General features: G+C 31.4%; 1 protein-coding gene and 1 long non-coding RNA gene across 2 annotated transcripts; one reads left to right on the forward strand and one right to left on the reverse strand.

Annotated features, from left to right (window-relative positions):
* The first annotated feature begins 1,704 nt into the window (after positions 1-1,704).
* Positions 1,705-3,695, forward strand: LOC129874840 (uncharacterized). Its single transcript, XR_008762969.1, has 3 exons — positions 1,705-1,792; positions 1,886-1,977; positions 3,393-3,695. It is a non-coding gene; the product is annotated as an uncharacterized LOC129874840 (long non-coding RNA).
* An 8,502-nt stretch (positions 3,696-12,197) lies between these two features.
* Positions 12,198-13,140, reverse strand: LOC129874695 (protein DOG1-like 3). Its single transcript, XM_055950018.1, has one exon. It carries the CDS (start codon positions 13,076-13,078, stop codon positions 12,407-12,409), a length of 672 nt encoding a protein of 223 aa, XP_055805993.1. The 5' UTR covers positions 13,079-13,140; the 3' UTR covers positions 12,198-12,406.
* Positions 13,141-22,410: the final 9,270 nt, after the last annotated feature.

Genomic DNA, 22,410 nt, shown 5'->3' on the forward strand with positions numbered 1-22,410 from the left:
CTTTTTTTACTGATACACGCAACCCAACCACATCCCCTGCCCCCCCTCACATTTCTTCTACACCCACCCTCGTCACTTTCTCCTTCCTTTCTCTTTCTTTAATTCCTTTCAACATCAGTCAGACAAAAATTCAATCTTTTTCTCCACAATTTCTTCTGTTCATTCACGATTTTAAGAAGAAATTTTTGCACCATGAAGAAAAATCAAAAATCTGCTCATACACTTTAAAAGAGTCTCTGAGTGTTTAGAGGATGAAGTTGATGTAGAGTTCAGCTGCCAAATTTTAATATTTAACCGAAACACCAACACACCGGTGAAGATGAATGTCACATCCGCGGGGAAGAATGTAAGTAATTTGAAGAGGAATAAATCCCAACAAAAAACAAGAAGAAACACACACTCAAGAAGAAACAAAGCTCATCAAAAAAAATAAAAAATCATGGCCAAGAGGTAAAAAAGAAAGGAAAAAATGGCAGAATCTCCTTCCAATGGATATTCGGAATCAAATTATGATTTTGTTAATGAAAAACAACCCCAAAGGCAACAGTCAGTTCTTAGGGGTGAGACCTCTAAACCCTCCAAAGAGGACCTGGTTCAAGTCTGAAAGGGGATTCAAAAATCCCCAAATCAATAAAGATCAAGACTGTTATCAAGATATTTTTGTCAATAAATAATTTTACATAGTTTAATTTAATTTTTGTGTGAACACCCTGTTTCGAAGCTAGTATAAAATTACTATGAAATTGATATGAATTTGATAATTGATATAATGTATGTTTTTAGTTGAAACGTATTTATTGGCATGAAAATGATATTTTATTTTTCATATTCCTGTGTATAAATATGTATAGACTTTTTGTTAATGTATTTTGTAGTGGACTTAACTTGGTTCAAATCTGACTTTTGGTATAATGTATAAGTGTGTTGGATTGAAATTAGTATGAATTTTGTAGTTATAACAAATTGGTATGCAGTGTGTTATTATAATTGATATAATGTGATAAGATTTTGATTTTCTTTACACTTTGTACTATTTTGATATGAATTTAATATGCTATGATGAATAATAAGAATGAAATTGACATACACTTACATGTTTTGTGTTTTATATTTATCCATTTTTTGATTAAATCAGAAAATTGGTACAATGTATAAATAGTTGGGTTGAAATTTGAATAAGTTTGATATTTTTTTTGCATTTGATATGAAATTGGTATGAATTTTGTAGTTGTCATATAGTTGGCTTGAATTTGTACTCTATGAACATAAATGGCATAAAAATGACATAATTTTGCAAGATATCAGATCTATAATGTAAATTGATATGAAATTTATATGCTATGATGCATAATCATCATAAAATTGTATTTACTTGTATGAAATTGATGTGGTTATGCATAAAAGTACTTTTTCTGTGTTTTATATTAATTCAAATTGGGTTAAATTTAATTAAGATTGATATTTTTTTTTAATTTGGCATGAAATTAATATGAATTTTGTAGTTGTCATATAGTTGACATAAAATATGTACTATGTGAACATAAGTGGCCTTAAAGTGACATGAAAATGACATAATAATAATAGTAATAGAAGAATTGAGGCCCAACACAAGAAAAGGCCTAAGTCTTGAAAAGTTAGCTCAATAATTAAGTGGCCTACATATATGTTTTATGACTTATTTCCCTCATCCTCATCCCATAGGTCATTTTCTTTAAGAGAGTTCAAGAAGAGAGAAGAAGAAAAAGAAACCTTGAGCTAGAGAGAGAGCTCGAATTTGGGAGGAAAAAAGTAGGTATGTTTCGATTTCACTCCGTAAATTAGTTATTTAAGGTATCCTATGGTGGTATAGAGGTGTTTAATAACATAAAAATCCATTTTGGAGCAGCAAGAACGAGTTGCAAGCAGTCCGTAACTTTCAGCACGCTAAAGAGGTTTTCGAAGCACAATTTTGGCTAGTTTTGGTCAATTTCGAATAAGGTAAGGTTTCTTCTTTAAATTTGGACTTTATGGGGTTGTTTTTGAGTGTATTATGTACCTTGTATACTGCTGAAAGTATAAAAAAATTGTGGATATGCTCAGCGAAAGAAACAACCTAAATTGAAGTTGTCGTAGTTAAATTATAGCTGAAGTGAGGCGTTGTGTGTTTGGAGGCGGCTGCTGGTTGTGTTGTGTGTGTCAGGGCATAAATGGGTTCTAAAAGAGTTGGGGGAGCTGCTAGTTGCAGCCACACGACCCCCGCTTCGTACGGTTAAAGGTTTTGCAAAATGAAAACTAGAAACCTTATTTTGGTATCGTAGTTTCGAGCGAGTCGTTTGGAGTTTATATTGCGTAATGTTGCCATATTATATATATATATATATATATATATATATGAGCTGCTGGTTATGTTGTTGGTTGGCTGTAGGTATTAAGGACGTAATTGGAGATTCGGATAGGGCATATTATAGAGGCGGTGCTGTCTGATTTCCATTAACTTCTTAACTAGTTAAGGAACTAGTCGAGAATGCGAGCGAGTGGATGAGTTCTATGAATACTCGTGTGTAACCTAAGGCGCTGAAAAGTCTAAGGTTGTTAATATTCGTATTGCTTTCGTGTTACCTAGGTTGTTAATACTCTTCTTTTGGCATGTCTTAGAGGCAAGTAAAAGGTGATATGATCTATGAAATAATTTCACTTCTAAGTGTCTCTTATTCACTTCTGGATGATGAACTACTTTCCTAGAACTTTCTATATGTTAAGAAAGTAATGAATGTACAGACTCCTAGTCTTAAAGACTATAGGATGAAAAGTGCTTCCGATTTCATAAGTGGCTAGTATTACTTTAGTACATGTCTAGGATCCCTGAGATTCTAATTGATGTAACCCCGAATGGCAACTAGAAGACACGTGAGGTGATCACATTACTACTCTGATCCTCAGACGCTAGCTTATTCTTCTTATACGGCCGAGTCTCCAATAATGATTTAATCTGCATATAATTGCTCACTACTCTACTCGTGTATATGGTAACACATCTTTCTCCGAGTCCCGGGCCAGCTACAGATTCGTGCTTAATCTCACTGCATTGTTCACCGAGTCCCTCACTAGAGGGCCGTGTACATATGTATATATATGATGATGTGATGTAATAAGGTGGTGATGACGCCGAACCTATGATGGTCCTATAGGTATGCTTCACCGGTTCCCTGAAAGGGCCGGCTATATTGTATAATTTCAGCATGCATGTTTATGATTCCCAGGATTCAAGTACAGGTTCCTTATATGACATTTTATTCTCTGTTTGTCTGTTTCAGATATGTTTCCAGCTATGTTATGCTATATTATGTTTTACATACTCAGTACATATATCGTACTGACCCCCTTTCTTCGGGGGGCTGCGTTCATGCCCGCAGGTACAGATATACAGTTTGGGGATCCGCCGGCATAGAAGTCCCACTCAGTGGTCCGGAAGTGCTCCATTGTGCTGGAGCCTAATTTTGGGTACTAAACCTTATTGTATATATTTGTTTTGATCACGGGTACGGCGGGGGCCCTGTCTCGCCTTATGTTACTATTTTTTTTACTCTGAGAGGTCTGTGGATACGTATGTGGGTTGTACGTATGTGGGTTGTATGTGTACGTGAGTTGTATATGAGTGGTATATGAATTGAATATGTACTGATGTGACTTATGATTTGGGGCGTTCCCTGTGTCGTGGCGGCCTTGTCGGCTCGCGTATATGCGTGTTATGGAACAACCTTATACATTACTACAACCTCGTCGTCTTGTATGTTTTCTTACCTGTTGATGCATTTTGAGTATAAACAGGAGACGGGTTATGTATAGTTGGCAGGGGTATACGTGTATGTCCAGTTCGGACACCCGTTACGGCCTACGGGGTTGGATCGTGACAACACATTACTAAGCAATACAAATTTAATACAACTCTAAATTATCAGGCACTCACACGTGAAATTTTCTTACCAGTTTTAAAAGGACAAAAAAAATCAATTATACAAACTTCATTCCAAATTCACACAAAATCAATTACATCCAAATTATATAAATTTCATACAACTCTAACTGATCATGTACTCATACTTATGATTTTTCAAAACTTTAAAAAAATAAAAATATATATTAAAAAAATCACATATCTGTATTTCATACAATTGTAATGACGTACATAATTATTATACAAAATTCATATAATATTCATACACTATTTATTACTTTCAGTCCAATTTAATACACATTAAAAACATGTCATATGTAGCCAAATTATACAATATTCATACGACTCAAAATGATCATCTACCCACAAATGAATTTACTTTTACCAACTTGAACAGACAAATTTCCAAAAAAAAATATATTAAAATTTGCTTTTAAGTATTGAAACTTATATAGATTTAACACCAATTTTATATACACGATAATAAATATGGAATCTCAGTATAATTTAAAACGAAAGAATTTCATATCAAAAACATGTTTTACCACAGAATCGCATTAAAAGGGCAGCTCGGTGCAATAAAGCTCCCGCTATGCGCAGAGTCTAGAGAAGGGCCTGACCACAGAATCGCATTATAAAAACGAAACTATTTATTAAAAATTACATTAAACAATGACTCGTTTGAATCTATAAGAAAATTGAGATGACAGAGTTTCTGAAAAAATAGAGAAAAAAATGAATGGATAACCAATCTGAACAATTCCACCTATCACTGTGTTTCACTAATATCGACATCAATCTTTCACTTTCCATTTGAATACCAACTGTATTCGATTGTAAAATCCACACAAAAAACGTCTAAATTGATAAGAAAGAAGGAGATTAAAGAGTTTCAAATTTTTTTTTTAAAAAATAAGATATGAGTATATCTAACCGCATAAACTAATCGCATAATTTAAGGATAGTAAATTCATTTTACTGTTACAACAAATCAAATGATTGAGAAAATTAAGGCTTTTCATTTTGAGGATTGATGGTAATCTCAACTTTTATAGTACGTAACTAAAAAAAATGCCCCTTTTTATTCTTTTTTTTATTAATTATATATTTTTTATTTTTTTAATACTTTAATTAATGCATATTATTTTCAAATATGTTATAACTTGAAAAATTTTATTGCTACAACCTCAAAGTTAGAAATTATTGTTACAATTCGAAATTTCTTATATTAAATATGACATTTTAAAAAATTTCACAAACTAAATTGTTTATTTACAAAAATACCCTTTTACTTAGCTTTTCATATATATTTTTTTGGTAAAGATTTAGTTATTCATTCTTAAAAATAAAACTTCTACCTTATTTAGTTTAATTATTTTTATGTATGAATTCCCATGAATTTTCTTTGTGTTCAAATATGTGTCAATTTTGGAGGTGTCAATACTCCACTCTAATGGCGTGATATGTGCACCACAAATAAGAGCCAATAAAAAGACCCACAATTCCTGAAAGACATCACGATTCCTTGTGGAAAAAATGATTTGTCACAAATTTATTTTACATATCACGTTTATTACAGAATTATGTATAAAAAATGAAGCAACTTATTGTTATACCCGGTAAAATTACCAAAGTACCTGTAGATGAGAGATTGCTTGTTTAATGCATCTTCCATAACTTTTTCAGTCAATCCAAAGTCGGAATATTGATCAAGGTGAAAAATTTAATGAAAAAATGATCTTGGATGAACTTTAGGCCAATCGGATTAAAAGATAAATTTTCAGAGTGAAGCGACAAAAACAGAGAAGAGGCAACAGGTCCGCATCGCGGAACTACCGCAGATTGGACTTAATTCTATTCTAGTTATTTTCTATGGGGTTAGAATTCGATCGACAAAATTTCAAAAAAAAATTGCACTATGAGGGAACTAGTCCGCGGCGCGGACTTGGTCCCCCACATGCCAATTTTTTTGCACGAAGTTATTTTTAAAGAGGGACATTTCATACTTTTCCCCACCCCTCCTATGCTTACCCCACGACTGATATAGGTCATTTTCGACCTTAAAAGAATTTCTAAACGCATTACTAAGTCTTTTACGCTAATTTAAGTTAAGAGCTAGGGCTAAGGAATGGAGAAGAGGCTAGGGTTCAAAAGATTCAAGCAATATCTTGCAAAATTAATTGTCCTGTCTTCATTCCAGGTATGTAAGGCTAAACTAAAGCTTGAACCTTGTTCTTCCATATGCCCCGTGATTGTGATAGGTCGATTTGTGAATGAATTGAGTCCCCATGATTGTGATAGATCGATTTGCAAATAAATTGAGTCCCTGTTATTGTGTTTCTTGAGAATTTTTTTTAAACTTAACATATTTTTATATAATATTGCGTTATTGATATTTTCTATGAACTTGTTCTTAAACAAATGATTTTTGACTATATACTCTATAAACCCTCATGACATTTTGACTAATATTGAATGTGTATAGGTATGATTTGGGATGTGAATATGATGATAGTCTTGATGAAACTTGAATAGGGATTGAGTCTACAGTCTTGAATTGTTGAATGTATGATTGTGATTTGTGTTGTGAGGATGATGATAGTCTTGATGAAACTCTAATAGGAATTGAGTCTAGAGCCTTGAACTACTAAATGTATGATTGTGATTTGGGCTATGAGCATGATGATGGTTTTGATAAAACTTGATAGTCTTTGTATCTTCATTATTGAACTAAATTGAATGGTCTTAACTAAATGTTGTCATAAATAATCGTCCCAACTACTCATAAATGAATAACTTGGAGATGATTGGAAGATTGATTGTCCGAAAGGATGGATTGGATAGATACGATGAACTGATAAAAGTCCATATGAGACTTGTTGATTGATTTGATTGGAACATTGATTGTCCGGAAGGACTTATTTGATAGAACCGATGAATTGATAAAAGTCCATATGAGGCTTGTTCATTGGTAGATTGAGATTGATTATATTATGAGCATTGAGTCATGAGAAGAGTATAGAGCACTGAATTGGGTAATAATAAGTAATAACTCAAACTCAATAACTACGTCGCCAAATGTAGGAGAGGATTGAACCGTTAAAGTCGGATATTTTCGTATTTTATTGTCCTGAAAAATAGGACTTGATTGATTGTTGGATCTAGATTGGTAGATTTGTCCTTTACCTTGGCAAGATATTGAACTGTTGTGAAAACAATAACGAGCTTGTTGTACGATCATTGGCTCATAAGTGATTGTTGTCGGATAAGAAAAACTCCCATATAGGTCTTGATAGTACTTTGATTTGATTTGATTGGATTGTTTATGATTAGTCTTTGTTTAAATCTTACTCTTGCTTTAGACTTATGACATCTTCATCGAGCTTCTTACTTCTTTATTTGAGTTATCTGAGTTGATACTATTCTAACTTATGCATGTTTCATTCTGCCATATTACATACTCGTACATTCCACGTACTGACGTCCATTTGGACCTGCATCATTTTATGATGCAGAGATAGGTTTTAGAGATCATCAACAGGTGATCCATTCATATTCCAACTGATTGGTAAGTCCTCTCTACTTTTGGAGGATGCCATTCTTTTATCATCTATCTTTAGATTTTAGACTTTTATTTTATTTTATTTGATGTAGCCATGAACCTGTCATTGGCACCACTCAGACAATTGATAGAGGATTCATAGACTAGATTGTTGACTTGTTGATTCGAGATTGTCTTTTGGCTAGTTTCATTCGTACTAGTCTTGTTGATTGAATTAGACAGATTGTTGGCCTTTGGCCTTATTCTATAAGTATCTATTTGATCATCTTGATGGGTTAAGTCTTCCGCTGATAGAAAGTTGACTGAATGATTGTGTAAATTGGCCAAGTGGTTCGCTTCGAAACTAGTAATAGTCTCTGAATGTCGGCCACGCCTAGGGTACCCTCCCGGGGCCTGACACTTATGGCTCAAATATAATAGCGAAAGATCGGAAATATAACAGAGTTTGGCCTCAGAAAAAGGGAACTGGAGAGTGCTTCTTACTGAAGAATATTTGGATAAGTAGCCACTTGAAATTTTTTATGTAGTCAATAACCACTTAATGTTTTTTTCATTTATTTTTTAGGGTTAGGGTATAAGAAAAGGAAAAAGTGGGGTAGGATTGTGGGGGTCATGGACCTCTTTAATATTTTGAAAACTTGGGGATAAAAAGAATTTTGGGGTCATGGAGTTGTTTAACATTTTAAAAACTTGGGGATAAAATCCAAGTTTATACCGACAAGACAATATTATATGGTGTTTACTATTTGTTAACAAATTAAGTTTGGTTTCAAGTAAAAATTTAGTTGTATAACTTCATTCTGAAATCATTGTCATTTTGTGTAAATATTTTGGATATAACCGTACAAGAAAATATATTTATATTTGGGTTTTTGAAATTTGTAATATTCGGTTTAAGATTTTAAGTTTGGACTCCTCTTGTTATTTTTAGTATTCTATTTTATTTGAACCACGGACCGACCCAATCCAACCCACATTGTTCAAGTCCTACAAACTGGCAGACTCACCCGGACCGAATTTAAAAATCCTATTCTTAAATGGGCACTAAAAATCATAGTTCAACCCTATCAAATTATGAATTGAATCGTGCTAGCCCAACGGGCCTAGCCCTTATTGATGGCTCTGGGCCGAATCCATCAGCATGAATTGAATATTGATGCCTCACCTCCATTAATCAAACACCTTTAAGATTTTCAATCTCTTCCACTACTACACTAGGCCACATACAATCGATATGAAGTCTCTGGGTATATAGTGGTTCCAATGCTTTCAACGAATAAGAGTCTCTATTTCCAAGAGTACTCACATCAACCAAACTTATTCCTTGCCCGAACTTCAACGATCTTAGTTTGTGTTTAGTATTTCCACAGCAAGACCACTATCTCTAACATTATTACAATGGAGAAAATGTCCTTCGGCTATTTGAATTGGTATAAAATTACCTTTCGTCCATCTTTTGCCTCCCAAATATCCTTAATGTCAACCTTTTGGCTTAAAAATAACCTTATTTTAAATGGCCCACACTCATTAGGTGGATAGGAGGACAATATTATATCAAATCCTATAGTTTAACGGTATTTTAGGCCCTTATCCGTTAAATAATAATATCACATTGCCACTTCTTCACTTCCTCTCTCTCCTACATACCTTTATCCCACTATGATAATAATATAAATTAAAAGAATATGAATATCTAGATTCATTTCAAGTTTGAGTCTCTGATATCCTAACTAAGAATAAGAGATTGAAAAAGAATTAAAAGAAGGAAGGAACAAGACAATTGGATAATTAATAAAAAAATTTAGGTTAATAAAATATAATAATATTTTTAAAATGGATATTCATGTGCAGATTTTAGATGGATCTCCAGTTATGAATTGAGTTATAACAAATTGGGTATTAATCTAAAATAGGCCAATAGAAAGATATCATGAAATTAATATATTTTTAAATATTATTTTTAAGCGTATTAAGTCAAAATATGAATTATATGTGATTGTTGTTAATTATTTGAGAATAGTTTAAATTTGGATCAATCAGATTAGGCAACATAATAAATAAATATTTAATAATTTTAGGTAGTGGAGTTGTTATAAATAAGAGCAAATATGAGTCAAATAATTAATATTGAGGGTATTTTTGAGCCAAAAAGTTGATGTCACAGATATTTAGGAACTGAAAGGTAGATGAAGGATAATTTTATATACCAATTCGAATAATTAAGGGGCATTTTAAACTTCTCCCTTTTTTCAAACATATAATACAAGATCTTCAAGTAAATAAAGACCCGAAAATACCTCAATCAAAGTTGAAACACTACTTTGCATCATCATCTGGATCAGCCCTTTAATTTGACAAAGTTGAAACAATAAAGTCGATCTCAAACATTTTTTTGTCTTTTTACATGTAAATAAGTGTTGTTCGATGATGAAATAGAATCAGAATTTAGAGTTTATGAATTTTAAATTTTAGTTCCTTAAAATTGCTCGCTTCTAAATTTATAATTTGTGCATATTCGATAATATTTTTTAAAATATAATTATTACAGAGTTTGGACCAAAACTATTGGATTCAGTCGAACCCACAATCAATGAGTAAGAGCCCTCTGTGTTTGGTAGATGGTTAGAGTTATGCAAGTATTACGAATGTAGGGATTAATTACGAGTGATTTTATGTATTAGTTATGCAGAGATTAATTATATATGTATTAGTTATTCCACCTTCTATCCTACATAAAATAATACTACATAGATTCTCTCATAACTTGTACATATTTTTTCACGGGTTTCTTAATTGTTAACCAAACATCATATTAATTTTATACATAAATAATTTATTTTCTATCTACCTGTCAAACGTCATGTAAATTATATGAAAATTAATACATGAATAACTTATTTCTTATCTAATTATCAAATGGTTCCTTTGGGTTATATATTTAGCTTCCTATATATTTTTCGGTAAAGTTAGATGATCAAAATAAATAACTTTAACAATTAAAATTATAATAAATTATGTGATCACACAAACATTCCACGCGATTATTAGGTTGATAAATGTATACAATTTTTTCGTAAGCATAGGATTATATCCTTGACTTGTATACACCACAACCCATATTGGTCCCAATTCAAAGTTATTACTCTACATTAGAAGTGGGAATGAGAGGAGCTTAGTTTTACTTAATTTTGGGCCAATTAAATTCTTGCTCATCACTTTTATATTGCAGCTTCAAATGAGTATTTTTTTGGCTTCTTCATCGATGGCCATGTGGGCCTGTTGAAAAATATTGTGCTCCCATATATGATGTAACTTAATTGTATGTTGACCAATTTGCCCTTTAGATTAACTTTTGGCAGCTTACTTATATTCCAAGTTTCAATTTTTCCGCCGTGTCATATTCCAAGTTTCAATTTTCCCCATACTTTATCTATTTATTACTTAAGTTGTCTAATATAATTTGGTAAATATGTGAACCTCCATAAAGATCCATCGCAGACAGGCTATTTATTTACATGTGGTAGTACAGCTATATCATGACGTTCAACAAAGAAAATTATGATTGTTACTTCTTCATATCATGCAGAGATAATAATCATCTATGAAGCGAGTCGAGAATGTCTTTGGTTAAGATCAATAACCCAACACATTCAAGAAACATGTGACATTTCTTTGAAAAGAGACGTTCCAACAATATTGTATGAAGACAATGCTGCATGTATAGCTCAACTGAAGGGAGGATACATCAAAGGAGACGGAACAAAACATATTTCACCAATTTTTTTTTTTACTCATGATCTTCAAAAGAAGGGTGAAATAGATGTCCAACAAGTTCGTTCAAGTGACAATTTAGCAGATATGTTTACCAAGGCATTGCCGACTTCAACCTTTGAGAAAATGAGATATAAAATTAGAATGCGTCGTCTTCGAGATATTAAGTGATGTTTTCATCAGCGGAAGTAAAATACGCGTTATACTCTTTTTCTATTAGCCAAGGTTTTGTCCCGCTGTGTTTTCCTGGTAAGATTTTTAATGAGGCAACACTCAAGACGTATTACCAGATGTGTGTACTCTTTTTCCTTCATTAGGCTTTTTTCCACTGGGTTTTTTCTAGTAAGGTTTTAATGAGGGCACAACATCTATGAATGCTCAGAATAACTATGTATATTATTTCTTGTAAATTTTTAATGAGGCACATTTCACGTGGACATCCAAGAGGTAGTATTAGTGGAACAAAGTTGGATGTCTACTTGCAATTATTTTTCCTTTTTGTGTGGGCCCACTTAAAATGGACAAGTTGCCCACTATATTTTGCTTCATTCTTCTGGATATAAATGGCCAGATTTTGGTAACAATTATCTCTTTTTTTAAACCACCATAATGATGGGGATTAGGCACTACCTAAATCTATGTATTGATTATAACAAAATTACACATTCGGTGGATTGGATATTTGTCTAATCCACCTTTGAGTTACATGAAAGATAAACAATTCATCCTTATACAAAAATATACCATAGTTTTTAAGCTGTTGATTAAAATTAGTATTTAGGTATTCTAATGGATCCAAGACAGTAAAGAGGAAAATACATTTGCCAAGAACAAAAAATATAGCTCTAGAAAAAGTGGGAGTTCCATGCATCCATGTCATTCTTCAATCAATTTTTAACTCCATTAGGTTGAAAGCTTCGTATATTATATTGTTGTACATGTGCATATGAATAAATCCAATTAGGAAACAGAAAATGGCCAATACTTGAAACCGCAATAACATTACATAATGCCCACACGTATGTAAACTCAACTACCCGATCTAATTATCTATCACATGTGTAATTATTTTGTAGAAAAACTCAAACTACTCTAATGATCACACATAGGTAATTGACAGAAAACTCAAGTACTAGCTCTTATTTGTTGGTATGTTGATGATCCCTCTTCTCGCCCCATTTTTGTAAACAAAGCCTCATCTTTTTGGCAGCGGTTAAGTATTCGACGGCCTGAAGCGGTTCAAGTATGATGAGTACAATTTCCTTCAACGTCTTCATCCTCAGCTCATCAGCTTCTTCCATTACACCCGCCATGCATCGGCTATGTTCATCTAAATCTTCATCTGCATTCTCACACTTATTCTTTATTTTGCTTGCGAACCTCTGGTCCACAATGTCCTCTTGCAAGCTAGCCAATCTTGAAGAAAGTATCCTCTCTTGTTTAATCGTCTTGGCTTGCAACGTGTCTATCATGTTCATTTGTTTAGCTGTAAGGTTACACACGCCCCTTTTCCCTTGAAGAAACTCGTTGAGATGAGAGTCGGTGTCCATGCCACAGAGTGCGTACTCGAAACGGATAAAAGAAGAGGGTCTGCAGCCAGCGATCCATAGGACCGACGTCTCCAACGGGGTGCATGAAGTTGGCACAAAGAGTGCTAATACGTCGAGTTGACTACGCTTGTTAACGTAGTCTTGGAAATTTTGTACCGTTTTATCAATTAGTTGGGTGAGTTCATCTTCAGTTTTTAGGCCCTTTTTGGCCTCAGCTGCAGCTTCTTCAAGATCAGTTACTTCTTTACGTTGCAAAATCATCCATCTCTCGTATACGCATTCTTCCTCCGTTGGACGACCAATACCAGTACTAATGTTGCCGATTGAACTACTCGCCATATTCTGTTTCTGTTTCCTAATTGGATTTATATATATACATAGCCCCACTTTACATATATGAAAAAAGGACAAAAAAGAATACGTATTTGAGATATTTCTGTTTGTCCACGTCCTGCATGAGATAAACTTTGAACTGCATGCCTATCATTAATTGCAAATAGTAATATATGCCGTAATTCATTTTTTTTTAATTGTATGCCTTTTAAATAATTTAAAATGTGAATAATTACCCAGAAAAATAACTCTCTTTTCTTCCTCATCCACCTTTAATTTCTATATATTAATCAACTTACTAATCGAGTTGAATATTTTATTAGTCATTCAATTTATAATAATTTTGAATTAATTATTAAAATTTACTTATTTTTATTTTTTCTTTCAAAAGTCATCTAAAATTATCGCGAAGCTATGTCTGAAATTTTTGATGATGTACATATGTTGAAAAATATAAGTCAAATGCATAGACAATCTCGTTAACTTAATTCTTTTTCTTTTACACTCTATCTCAACTTTGTTTCATTTTTAAATTCTTCAACTTCAGTTTTTATTGTACAATTTTAACACAGTATAATTTTGTATGTTTTTATTATTTTTATTTATATTTTTCAATTTTAGTTTTATACTTTAAAAAATTATTATCTATTGAATTTTTTGAAAAAATAATAATTCCTTTTTATAATTTTTACGTGGATAATAACCGACGAAAATAAGCTGATTCCTTAGAATCCGTCGGTTCCTTTAAAAGTCATTAACAAACCGACGGAATTCATCGAATTTAGCATTTTCTAATAATGTTATTAGCAATGAATCAGAATATTTTTTTTTGTTGTATGGAAGTTGAGTTTCTTTTTTTTCATATTGAAGTTGGATTAAAAATTGATACTTGCGTTAAACCTAGATGACCCGTACGATATGAAAATAAACAAGATAATGACGCTATTTAATTGGATGTTTCGTACCTTTTTTGTGTGTTATACATATTTTACGTAAATATTTAAATAGTATATAAAAAATAGAATTGAAACATTAAAATGGAATAAGATTGAGATGGAATGCTGAATTGATATTAAAAACCAGTTAAAAAATTATTAATATATTTGACCAAAAATTATATAAGAAACTAGGTTTATTTTATTACAAGGAATAAAAATATTATAATTAATTTTGAAATTAATTTTAGAATGAATTTGTCGCATATTTAATTGAAATAAAATCAAGAACTAACTTAATCTGAAATTAGCTATTTTCAAAATTATAATACCATTTTTATCCACATTGAAAACAAAACAATGATTTTAAAATAATTAATTTTAAAACAATTTCATCCCAATCCACTAAATATATATTTCTATTTACCCGAAAAAGGACCAAAAAAAATGTTTGAGATGTTTTTGTTTGTCCACATAGGCATAAGATAAATTAAACTTTTAGTTCCCATCTATATGTTTGAGAAACTGAAGCAGGTTGCACTTCAACACACTCTCAAACTTTATCCCTAACACAAGCATTATTGTGTGGAATATTAATCCTTTAGTAACTTTTTTACAAACAACAATTGCAATAGAATTCTGTTAATTTAATTGACATTAAGTACATTTTTTTACCACCACGATGAGTGGTACGAATTTCTTTTGCTTTTAATTAAAAATCTCATACTAAATTCTCTTTTTTAATAAGCTCTCAGGCACCATTTAATTTATTCGAATTAGTAAATTTTGAGCACAGAATGAATAAATTAGAACAAATGGGCATAATAATCGTTGTAGCTAGAACTAGAAGTGAAACAGCTGTATATATTCATTGATCAGAATCTGGCATGCACAAGACGAATACAATGAATGATGCCCTGAAATTACACTACCAAACAAATTAAAGCAACTTGCAGAATAGTACTTCTTTGAAAATATTTTATTTTTAAAGTAATAAATATTGAGACATGAGACAAAGTGAAAAAGTTGTAATATCGACAGATAATCACGTGGAGCAGTTCACCTTGGAACCCTAAATGTTGGAATCCTTTTGCTCGTCTTACAAAGTAGTGTCGGTTTCTAGAGCGGCTATCTCTATAACAAACGATGAAGAGTGATTTCAGAATACGGAAAATAGATTCATTGTTGTAAAATAATAGTTGTATAGCGGCTATCTCTATAACAAACGATGGAAAGTGATTTCAAAATACAGAAAATAGATTCATTGTTGTAAAATAATAGTTGTATAGCCGCTATCTCTATAACAAACGATGGAGAGTGATTTCAAAATACGGAAAATAGATTCATTGTTGTAAAATAATAATAATATAGGACAAATAATATAAAAAAGAGATATGGAGAGTAATATAGAGATCAACTTATTTAAATGTCTTCAAGTCTTCAAATACAATAGTGAATGACAACCCTATTTATAAATTGAGAAATTACTTCAAAAGTCACTACATTAAATGCAATCAAATATTACAAAGTTTCAGTATTTATTACCGATCAGAATTAGACCATAACGGAATTTCGGTCTATACCGACACCATAATATCAGACTGGGGCCAAATTAATGAATACATACTTATCCAAAGTGGTTCATAGAACCTAGGAAATATGTATACATGAATGTAAGAAGTTTATGTATTAACTAAATGAACAATACACACTTTCAATGTATTTATAACACACCCCTTTGGATATTCATAGACAATGTCCCTCGTTAAAATCGTACTAGAAAAAACTCAGTGAAAATAAGCCTAGTAAAAGAAAAAGAGTACACACATCTCATAATACGATTTAAGTGTTGCTTCATTAAGAACCTTACCAGAAAAATTCAATTGGGACAAAATCATGGTTTAGAAAAGAGTACAACGCGTATTTCACCCTCCCTGATGAAAGCTTTACATGATATCTCGGAGATTATACATTTCAATTTTATATCTCAACTTCTCAAAAGTTGATGTCGGCTATGCCTTAGTGAATAAGTTTGCAAGATTATCTGTTGAACTTTTATCTCACCAATTAGTTGAAGATCATGTGTGAAGAAGAACTTTGGCGAAATATGCTTTGTACTGTCTTCTTCTATATATCCTCCCTTCAATTGAGCTATACATGCAGCATTATCTTTGTACATGGTGTTGGTATATCATTTTTCAACTAAAGACACTCCTGATTTGCTTCTTGAATGACTATTATTTCTTCATGATTTGAAGAAGTGGCTAGTAGTGTTTGCTTCGTTGAACGCCAAGATATTGTTGTGACTCCCTATGCAAACAATTAACTCATTTAAGACTGAGCTTCATGCAGATCGAATGAATATCCTACATCTGCTTAACCAATCACTTCTACCTTGAATTCATTGGAATAAAATAAACCCATGTTCGTGATTCTCCCAAGATATGTCCTTGACGCCAATCCAACATCTGCATAATCAATAATTTCTAACTTGGAGATTAAATATTTCAATTTTGTTGAAGCTCGTCTCTTTTTCTCGAAGAGAATCACACATCTTCTATGTGTTGAGTCATTTTCTTTATTAGGATCTTGTCATAACTTGAATGATAATATGACAATCTTCTCACATAACTTTCGTTATGCAATAATCTTCTAGTATTTGCAGAACCAACAATATGTATGTGCATCAACTACACTAATACATGATATTTTTTAATTATTTTCATCAGATCGGAATTGATCTTTCTTTATGTTAAGCAATCTCACAATCATTGGGGTACTCAATAGAATTCTTTTAAATCCTTCAAGGATGTTCATATAACCTTTCATCGTCTATCTAGACATGACAATCATTCATTACACATATTCAAAGATTTCATTTATTGACAGACTGAAATAAGCCTCATTGCATCCACCACAGGAGAGTATATCTTCATTTAATAATGTCAGGACTTTTGTGTAAACCCTTTTATGCCTCAAGGCAAATCGTATATTTTTTTAATATCTTATGGCTATACTTTTGCACAATGATTTATTTGTAGCCCACTGATATTATATCTTGATCCATGGACTATAAGTCCAAACACATTACTTTTCTATGTGAAATATAATATTCTTGAATAGTGCATTAACATGGCCAATCATTTATCTGTCCACGCTATATGACACATCTAAATTCATAATCCTCTTCACCATCTGTAGCATTGAGCTCTACTTCATACAAAAGATATTGTCAACGGTTATTTGACTCGATTCCAATACATAACTTATCGAGATCTCTTCATATTTCATCATTTCAGGTACCTCAACATTTGCCAAGATTTTGTGAAGTGTTATGTTCTTGGGCTCCTTTAAAGCACTTGCTTCGCCATTTTGATTATTTCTCGTCTTCTTTCTTAAGGAATTTTACATTTGGAATCGATTGGTCTATCACGCTTTAGACGTACCATAGACTCTGTCCTTCAAGGACTTTTCATTGGAGCATATGCAACTGAAGTATAACATAGGGTCGGCAAATTCATCTGGCAAGTTAATTTACAACATTTTACAAATGAATTATCTTTTTTTAATGAGGATCTAGATAATTCATTCAACTCATAATTTTCAGCTGCTCATCATCTCTCCCCCCTAATGTTAAAAAATCTAACATTCACCCCAACTTCATTTGGGGATTCATTTTTGTGCTTGATAGAGCAATTATATCAGATGTCGCACATTTAAAGTTAACATGAAAATAATTTGGTTCCTGACCCTGAACCAATTATGACAGGAAAATCTTGTTGACTTGATGAGTACATATTTTGCTACATGTTAAATAAACTCATCTCATACCAAATCTTATTTCGGAGTTTTGTTTTCATACCTATGGTTTAGCTATAATTGGAGGCATACAATTTCTGCTAAAAGAATCAAAATTATTAGTATAATTTCATAATTTGAAACTGTGCTCTTAACTTAACAATTCGAGCAAACAACCTTACACAAATCAATTTGTAATTTGACAACAAAGCACATCTGACCAGCCCATAGATGCTTTCTAACGGTCTACATGGCAGGTGAACGGGCCCATATTCAATTTTTTATAAGTACCAAATCTCAGGAAATACAATCCAACCTTAGCTGGTACAATGATGCAATAATCATTTTATCGAGAACAGGCAATAGAAGAGAATTCTTGAAGAATCTTTTATTTCTTTATCATATAATCACGTGAATTCTCAATTACTTTTGCATCATATTTTAACAGGAATAGCCCACCGGTCATGCCAACAGATCTTTATTTCAATAAATTTCTAGTTTACTTTTGCATTTGATTCCATCATCATGCCCATATTTATATACAACAAATATGAAAAAAGGCGGGTAACCTTTTATAATAAATATTTATTACCCGCTTCACTTGTAGTAATCTAAAGATATTAAATTTTTCCATAATTTATTATCTCAATTATAATAATTTTTTATTTTAAATTTCTCCGAAACTTAAAAAATTTCTTTTGAGACTTACTACAACCACAATATTATTCCTCTGAGAGTACAATAACGATTTTGAAGCTTACAATTAATTTTGTGTACTATCTCATGACACCATCCTTATGGTGAACATCTCCTTTAAGGAGAAAAATTTATCATGGTCAAAATTATTACAAACACGACATGTTTCTTGCTTTACTTTTGTCGTACCATAGGTACACAATCAATTACCATTTATGTCAAAATAAAATTTATTTATTTCTCTCAAATCTCCCGTAAAGGTGATTTATGGCATATTTTTATATGTTTCTCTCAAACCTCCCGTAGAGGTGATTTATGGCATATTTTTATTTGTTTCTCTCGAACCTTCCGTAGAGGTGAGTTGTGGCATATATCCAACCCATAATATTTTTATCACATCTTGACTCATTCACTTTCAGAGTGGTCGAGCATTCATGATGCTTATCACAAGTCACATTCTTTTCAGAAATGGACTAATCATATGTATATGCTTCATAAATTTGCATTATAAGCTCATTGTCATTCCTTTAAAATTTATCATTTTTGCATGAGCCACCTCAACATCATTTTTAAAAGGTCAAGTGTACCATCACTTTATCTTTCTTTTTTTTTGATGAAGGATTTATAAATTTATTAAATTATTAGGTTGCACAACGACTACGGGTCCAATGACCTTTCATACCATTATGATGATAAAAATTACCTTTACATTTTGAAGGACTATTTGGATAACCCATAGTGCTTTTCCTTTTATAATTATTACAATGATGACTATTATAATTCTGTTTCTCCGGCCAAACCCTTATTTATACATTCAATCACTTGTTTCTTTCAGACTTATTATTCACTGTCATCATATTCATACGATAGAATGGAGCAAATCAATAGGACAGATTTCAAATTTATTATGTACTGATACCACATTCACTTCAAGGAATAGAGCAAATTTAATGGCACGAATTTCAAGAATTTTCATCAAAAAATATATTATTTTGTCCTTAGTCATCATTTTATCATCACTTTGGTGCATTGAAACTCAAACTCAATGTCTTATCCATATAAGACGTGTTAGGCCATAATTCTATTGGACCCATACCTAATATCTTATCATCATGGTGCATCAAAATTCAAATTGATGTCTTACTTTCTTGGTGCGATAGAACTTGAATCTATCATTTTACCCTCAAATATTTTGTATTATTGTGCATCCGGACTTTAACCTAATGTCTTACTCATTTGATGCGATGTGACTTGAATTAATCGTCTTACCCTTCAATCAATAACATAGTAGGCCAAAACAGAATAGAACTCAACCTCAAGCCTTTAAATAATATTACCATTTATCATTACATAAATAAGTGAATTAAGTTTCAATAAGACATGAAATAAAACTATTATTGAATTTCACAAGTTTGACTTCTTCCACCATTTGCTACATGAGTATGGGTGTATCTAGTCTTGGACAGTGATCTTTTCCTCATCGGTGATTCATTTGCAAGCTTGAATTAACTTACTGAATAAAATAGAATTTAATAGGTAAATATAACATACCTTTGTGCTCTAGCATCTTAAAGTGACATATATAACACATGTCCAGATTTATTGTATGGGTTAGCATCATATTTGTTAGTTTTCTTTGTTCTTTGTTTTGTTGGATAAACTTGATCAACAACTATTTACTCCTTCTCATCATCACCATCAAATCATTGGTATAAAACTCAATTTGAATGACGTAGTGAACAAAATTGAAATCAGAGACAATTCGTGCTGATAACTTTTTGTAAAATGATAGTAATATAGGGAAAAAAATATAGAAAAGAGATATGGAGAGTAGAATGTAGAGACTATCTTATTCAAATATCTTCAAGTCTCCAAATACAATAGTGAATGACAATCTTATTTATAGGTTGAGAAATCACTTGAAAAGTCACTATATTAAATGCTCAAATTAATGAATACATACTTATCCAAAATGGTTCATAGACCAAGGGAATATGTATATATGAATGTAAGAAGTTCACGTATTAACTAAATGAAAAATCCGCACATTTAATGTATTTATAAGACTCATCAATTTTTGTTATAAAAATAGTTTTACCGTTAATATTTTTACTAGCTCACATATATCATTTATATTTTAACGGAAGTAAGAAATAATTTTAAATTTATTTTTTGAATTTATCAATTTTAAAAAAATCTGTATATGGTAAATGATATTTTTCACGCAAATTATTTTTTAAAATTTTTTATTATAATTAGTTGAGTTTTTTATTTTTATTTTTTTATTCTTTAGTGGAAAAAGATGAGAAATAAAAACAAAGAAGTGTAGATGAAAAAAGAGAACAAGTTAAGAAAAAAATTATTTATTAATATTTTTTGTGGCTATTGTAATATAAAATTATTATTTGCTTCTACAGTTCAATTTTATTTTTTGTATTTTAGAAAAAGAAATTGGGGTATCTATAATAAATTTTTACAACAAATTGAAAAAAAAATTATCATCAAAATAATAAATTCAAATCAGCCGTTGAATCAAATAAATTAAAAAAAAATATGTATGAGAAGGATCAAATATACTCCTATATGAAGTATTTTTTGATAAAATATTAATGTAAAATTAGTTTTTTTTCACTTCCTTTAAAGAATATGTGAGCCAGTTGGGAAATATCAAGAATATATATAAGCCACTTTTATAATGAAAGATACAACAACTCTAAATGATAAAGTTAAAGAATATATCAGGCCTTTTTTCCTGCGAAACATGAAAGAAATTAATACTTCTAATTTTTATTTTGTTAAATAGTTCAAAAGTCCAACACCTATACACTACAATTTTCTACACCTATACAATAATTTTCAAACTCTCTCTCTCCTCTTTTATTCTTGCTAAAAAAATACACCCATCAACAACTACCACAAAAGTCCAACTGTAATGACCCGCGCGGTCTTTTTGAGAACGAGTTCTCCTCCTTTTATAAAAGACACTTTTCGTAAATTTTTAATAGTTTATTTGGACTATTCGATACAGTTAATTAGTTGAGGGTAACTTTAGATAACTAATTTAATTGGTGGTCACATTATCAGTATGCTATTAGCATCATATGGGATTATGAATGCAACAAAGAATTGAATTGTAAATTGGCGTGGTTGCTGCCACTGGTTTCGTAACCAGTGGCTTCAATTTCAACTATTACTATTTTATTTTACATTATAAATTAAATTTTAATATATTGAGATAGGTAATTAAATAATAAGTGTATTGTGTTATATGAATTTCATTAAATTTATAATATTGGAGAAAATTGAGACTTAACCCTAGGCTTCAGATTTGGGGAAATAATTATAGATTTTGGTGAGTTTTTGGGTCTATACTAGACATATAGTGATATGAATGTTGTTAATTTTGAAATCTTATGATGATTATTCATTTTATTTGATTACATTGATTTGGAAACCCAGCGAAAGGGAAGGCTCAGGTCTCGAAGTAATTACTTGATTATTTGAGACAAGCAAATTTTTAAACCTCAGTTTAAGCTTGTAGATGCTTGTATTTTCGTGTTATGTGTACTTGGGAGTAATGATAATTGAAAAGGGTTATTGACTGTATGATTGACCTTAAAAATAGAGATGAGGGGTATAAAATGGTGATCTAATGACATGTATTCGTGGATTTGATATGTTGTGATCTAAAAAGTATTGTTGTTGTCATGTTATTATCGTGAATCATATGAACATGAATTAATTGCATTGGTTCTGACATATTGTGCTGAAACTGAAAAATGATATGAAATAAAGTGGTCGGGCCACACGCTCCTTGGTAGGATATGTATA

Source organism: Solanum dulcamara, chromosome 11, assembly GCF_947179165.1.
Source record: "Solanum dulcamara chromosome 11, daSolDulc1.2, whole genome shotgun sequence".
Taxonomy (NCBI): domain Eukaryota; kingdom Viridiplantae; phylum Streptophyta; class Magnoliopsida; order Solanales; family Solanaceae; genus Solanum; species Solanum dulcamara.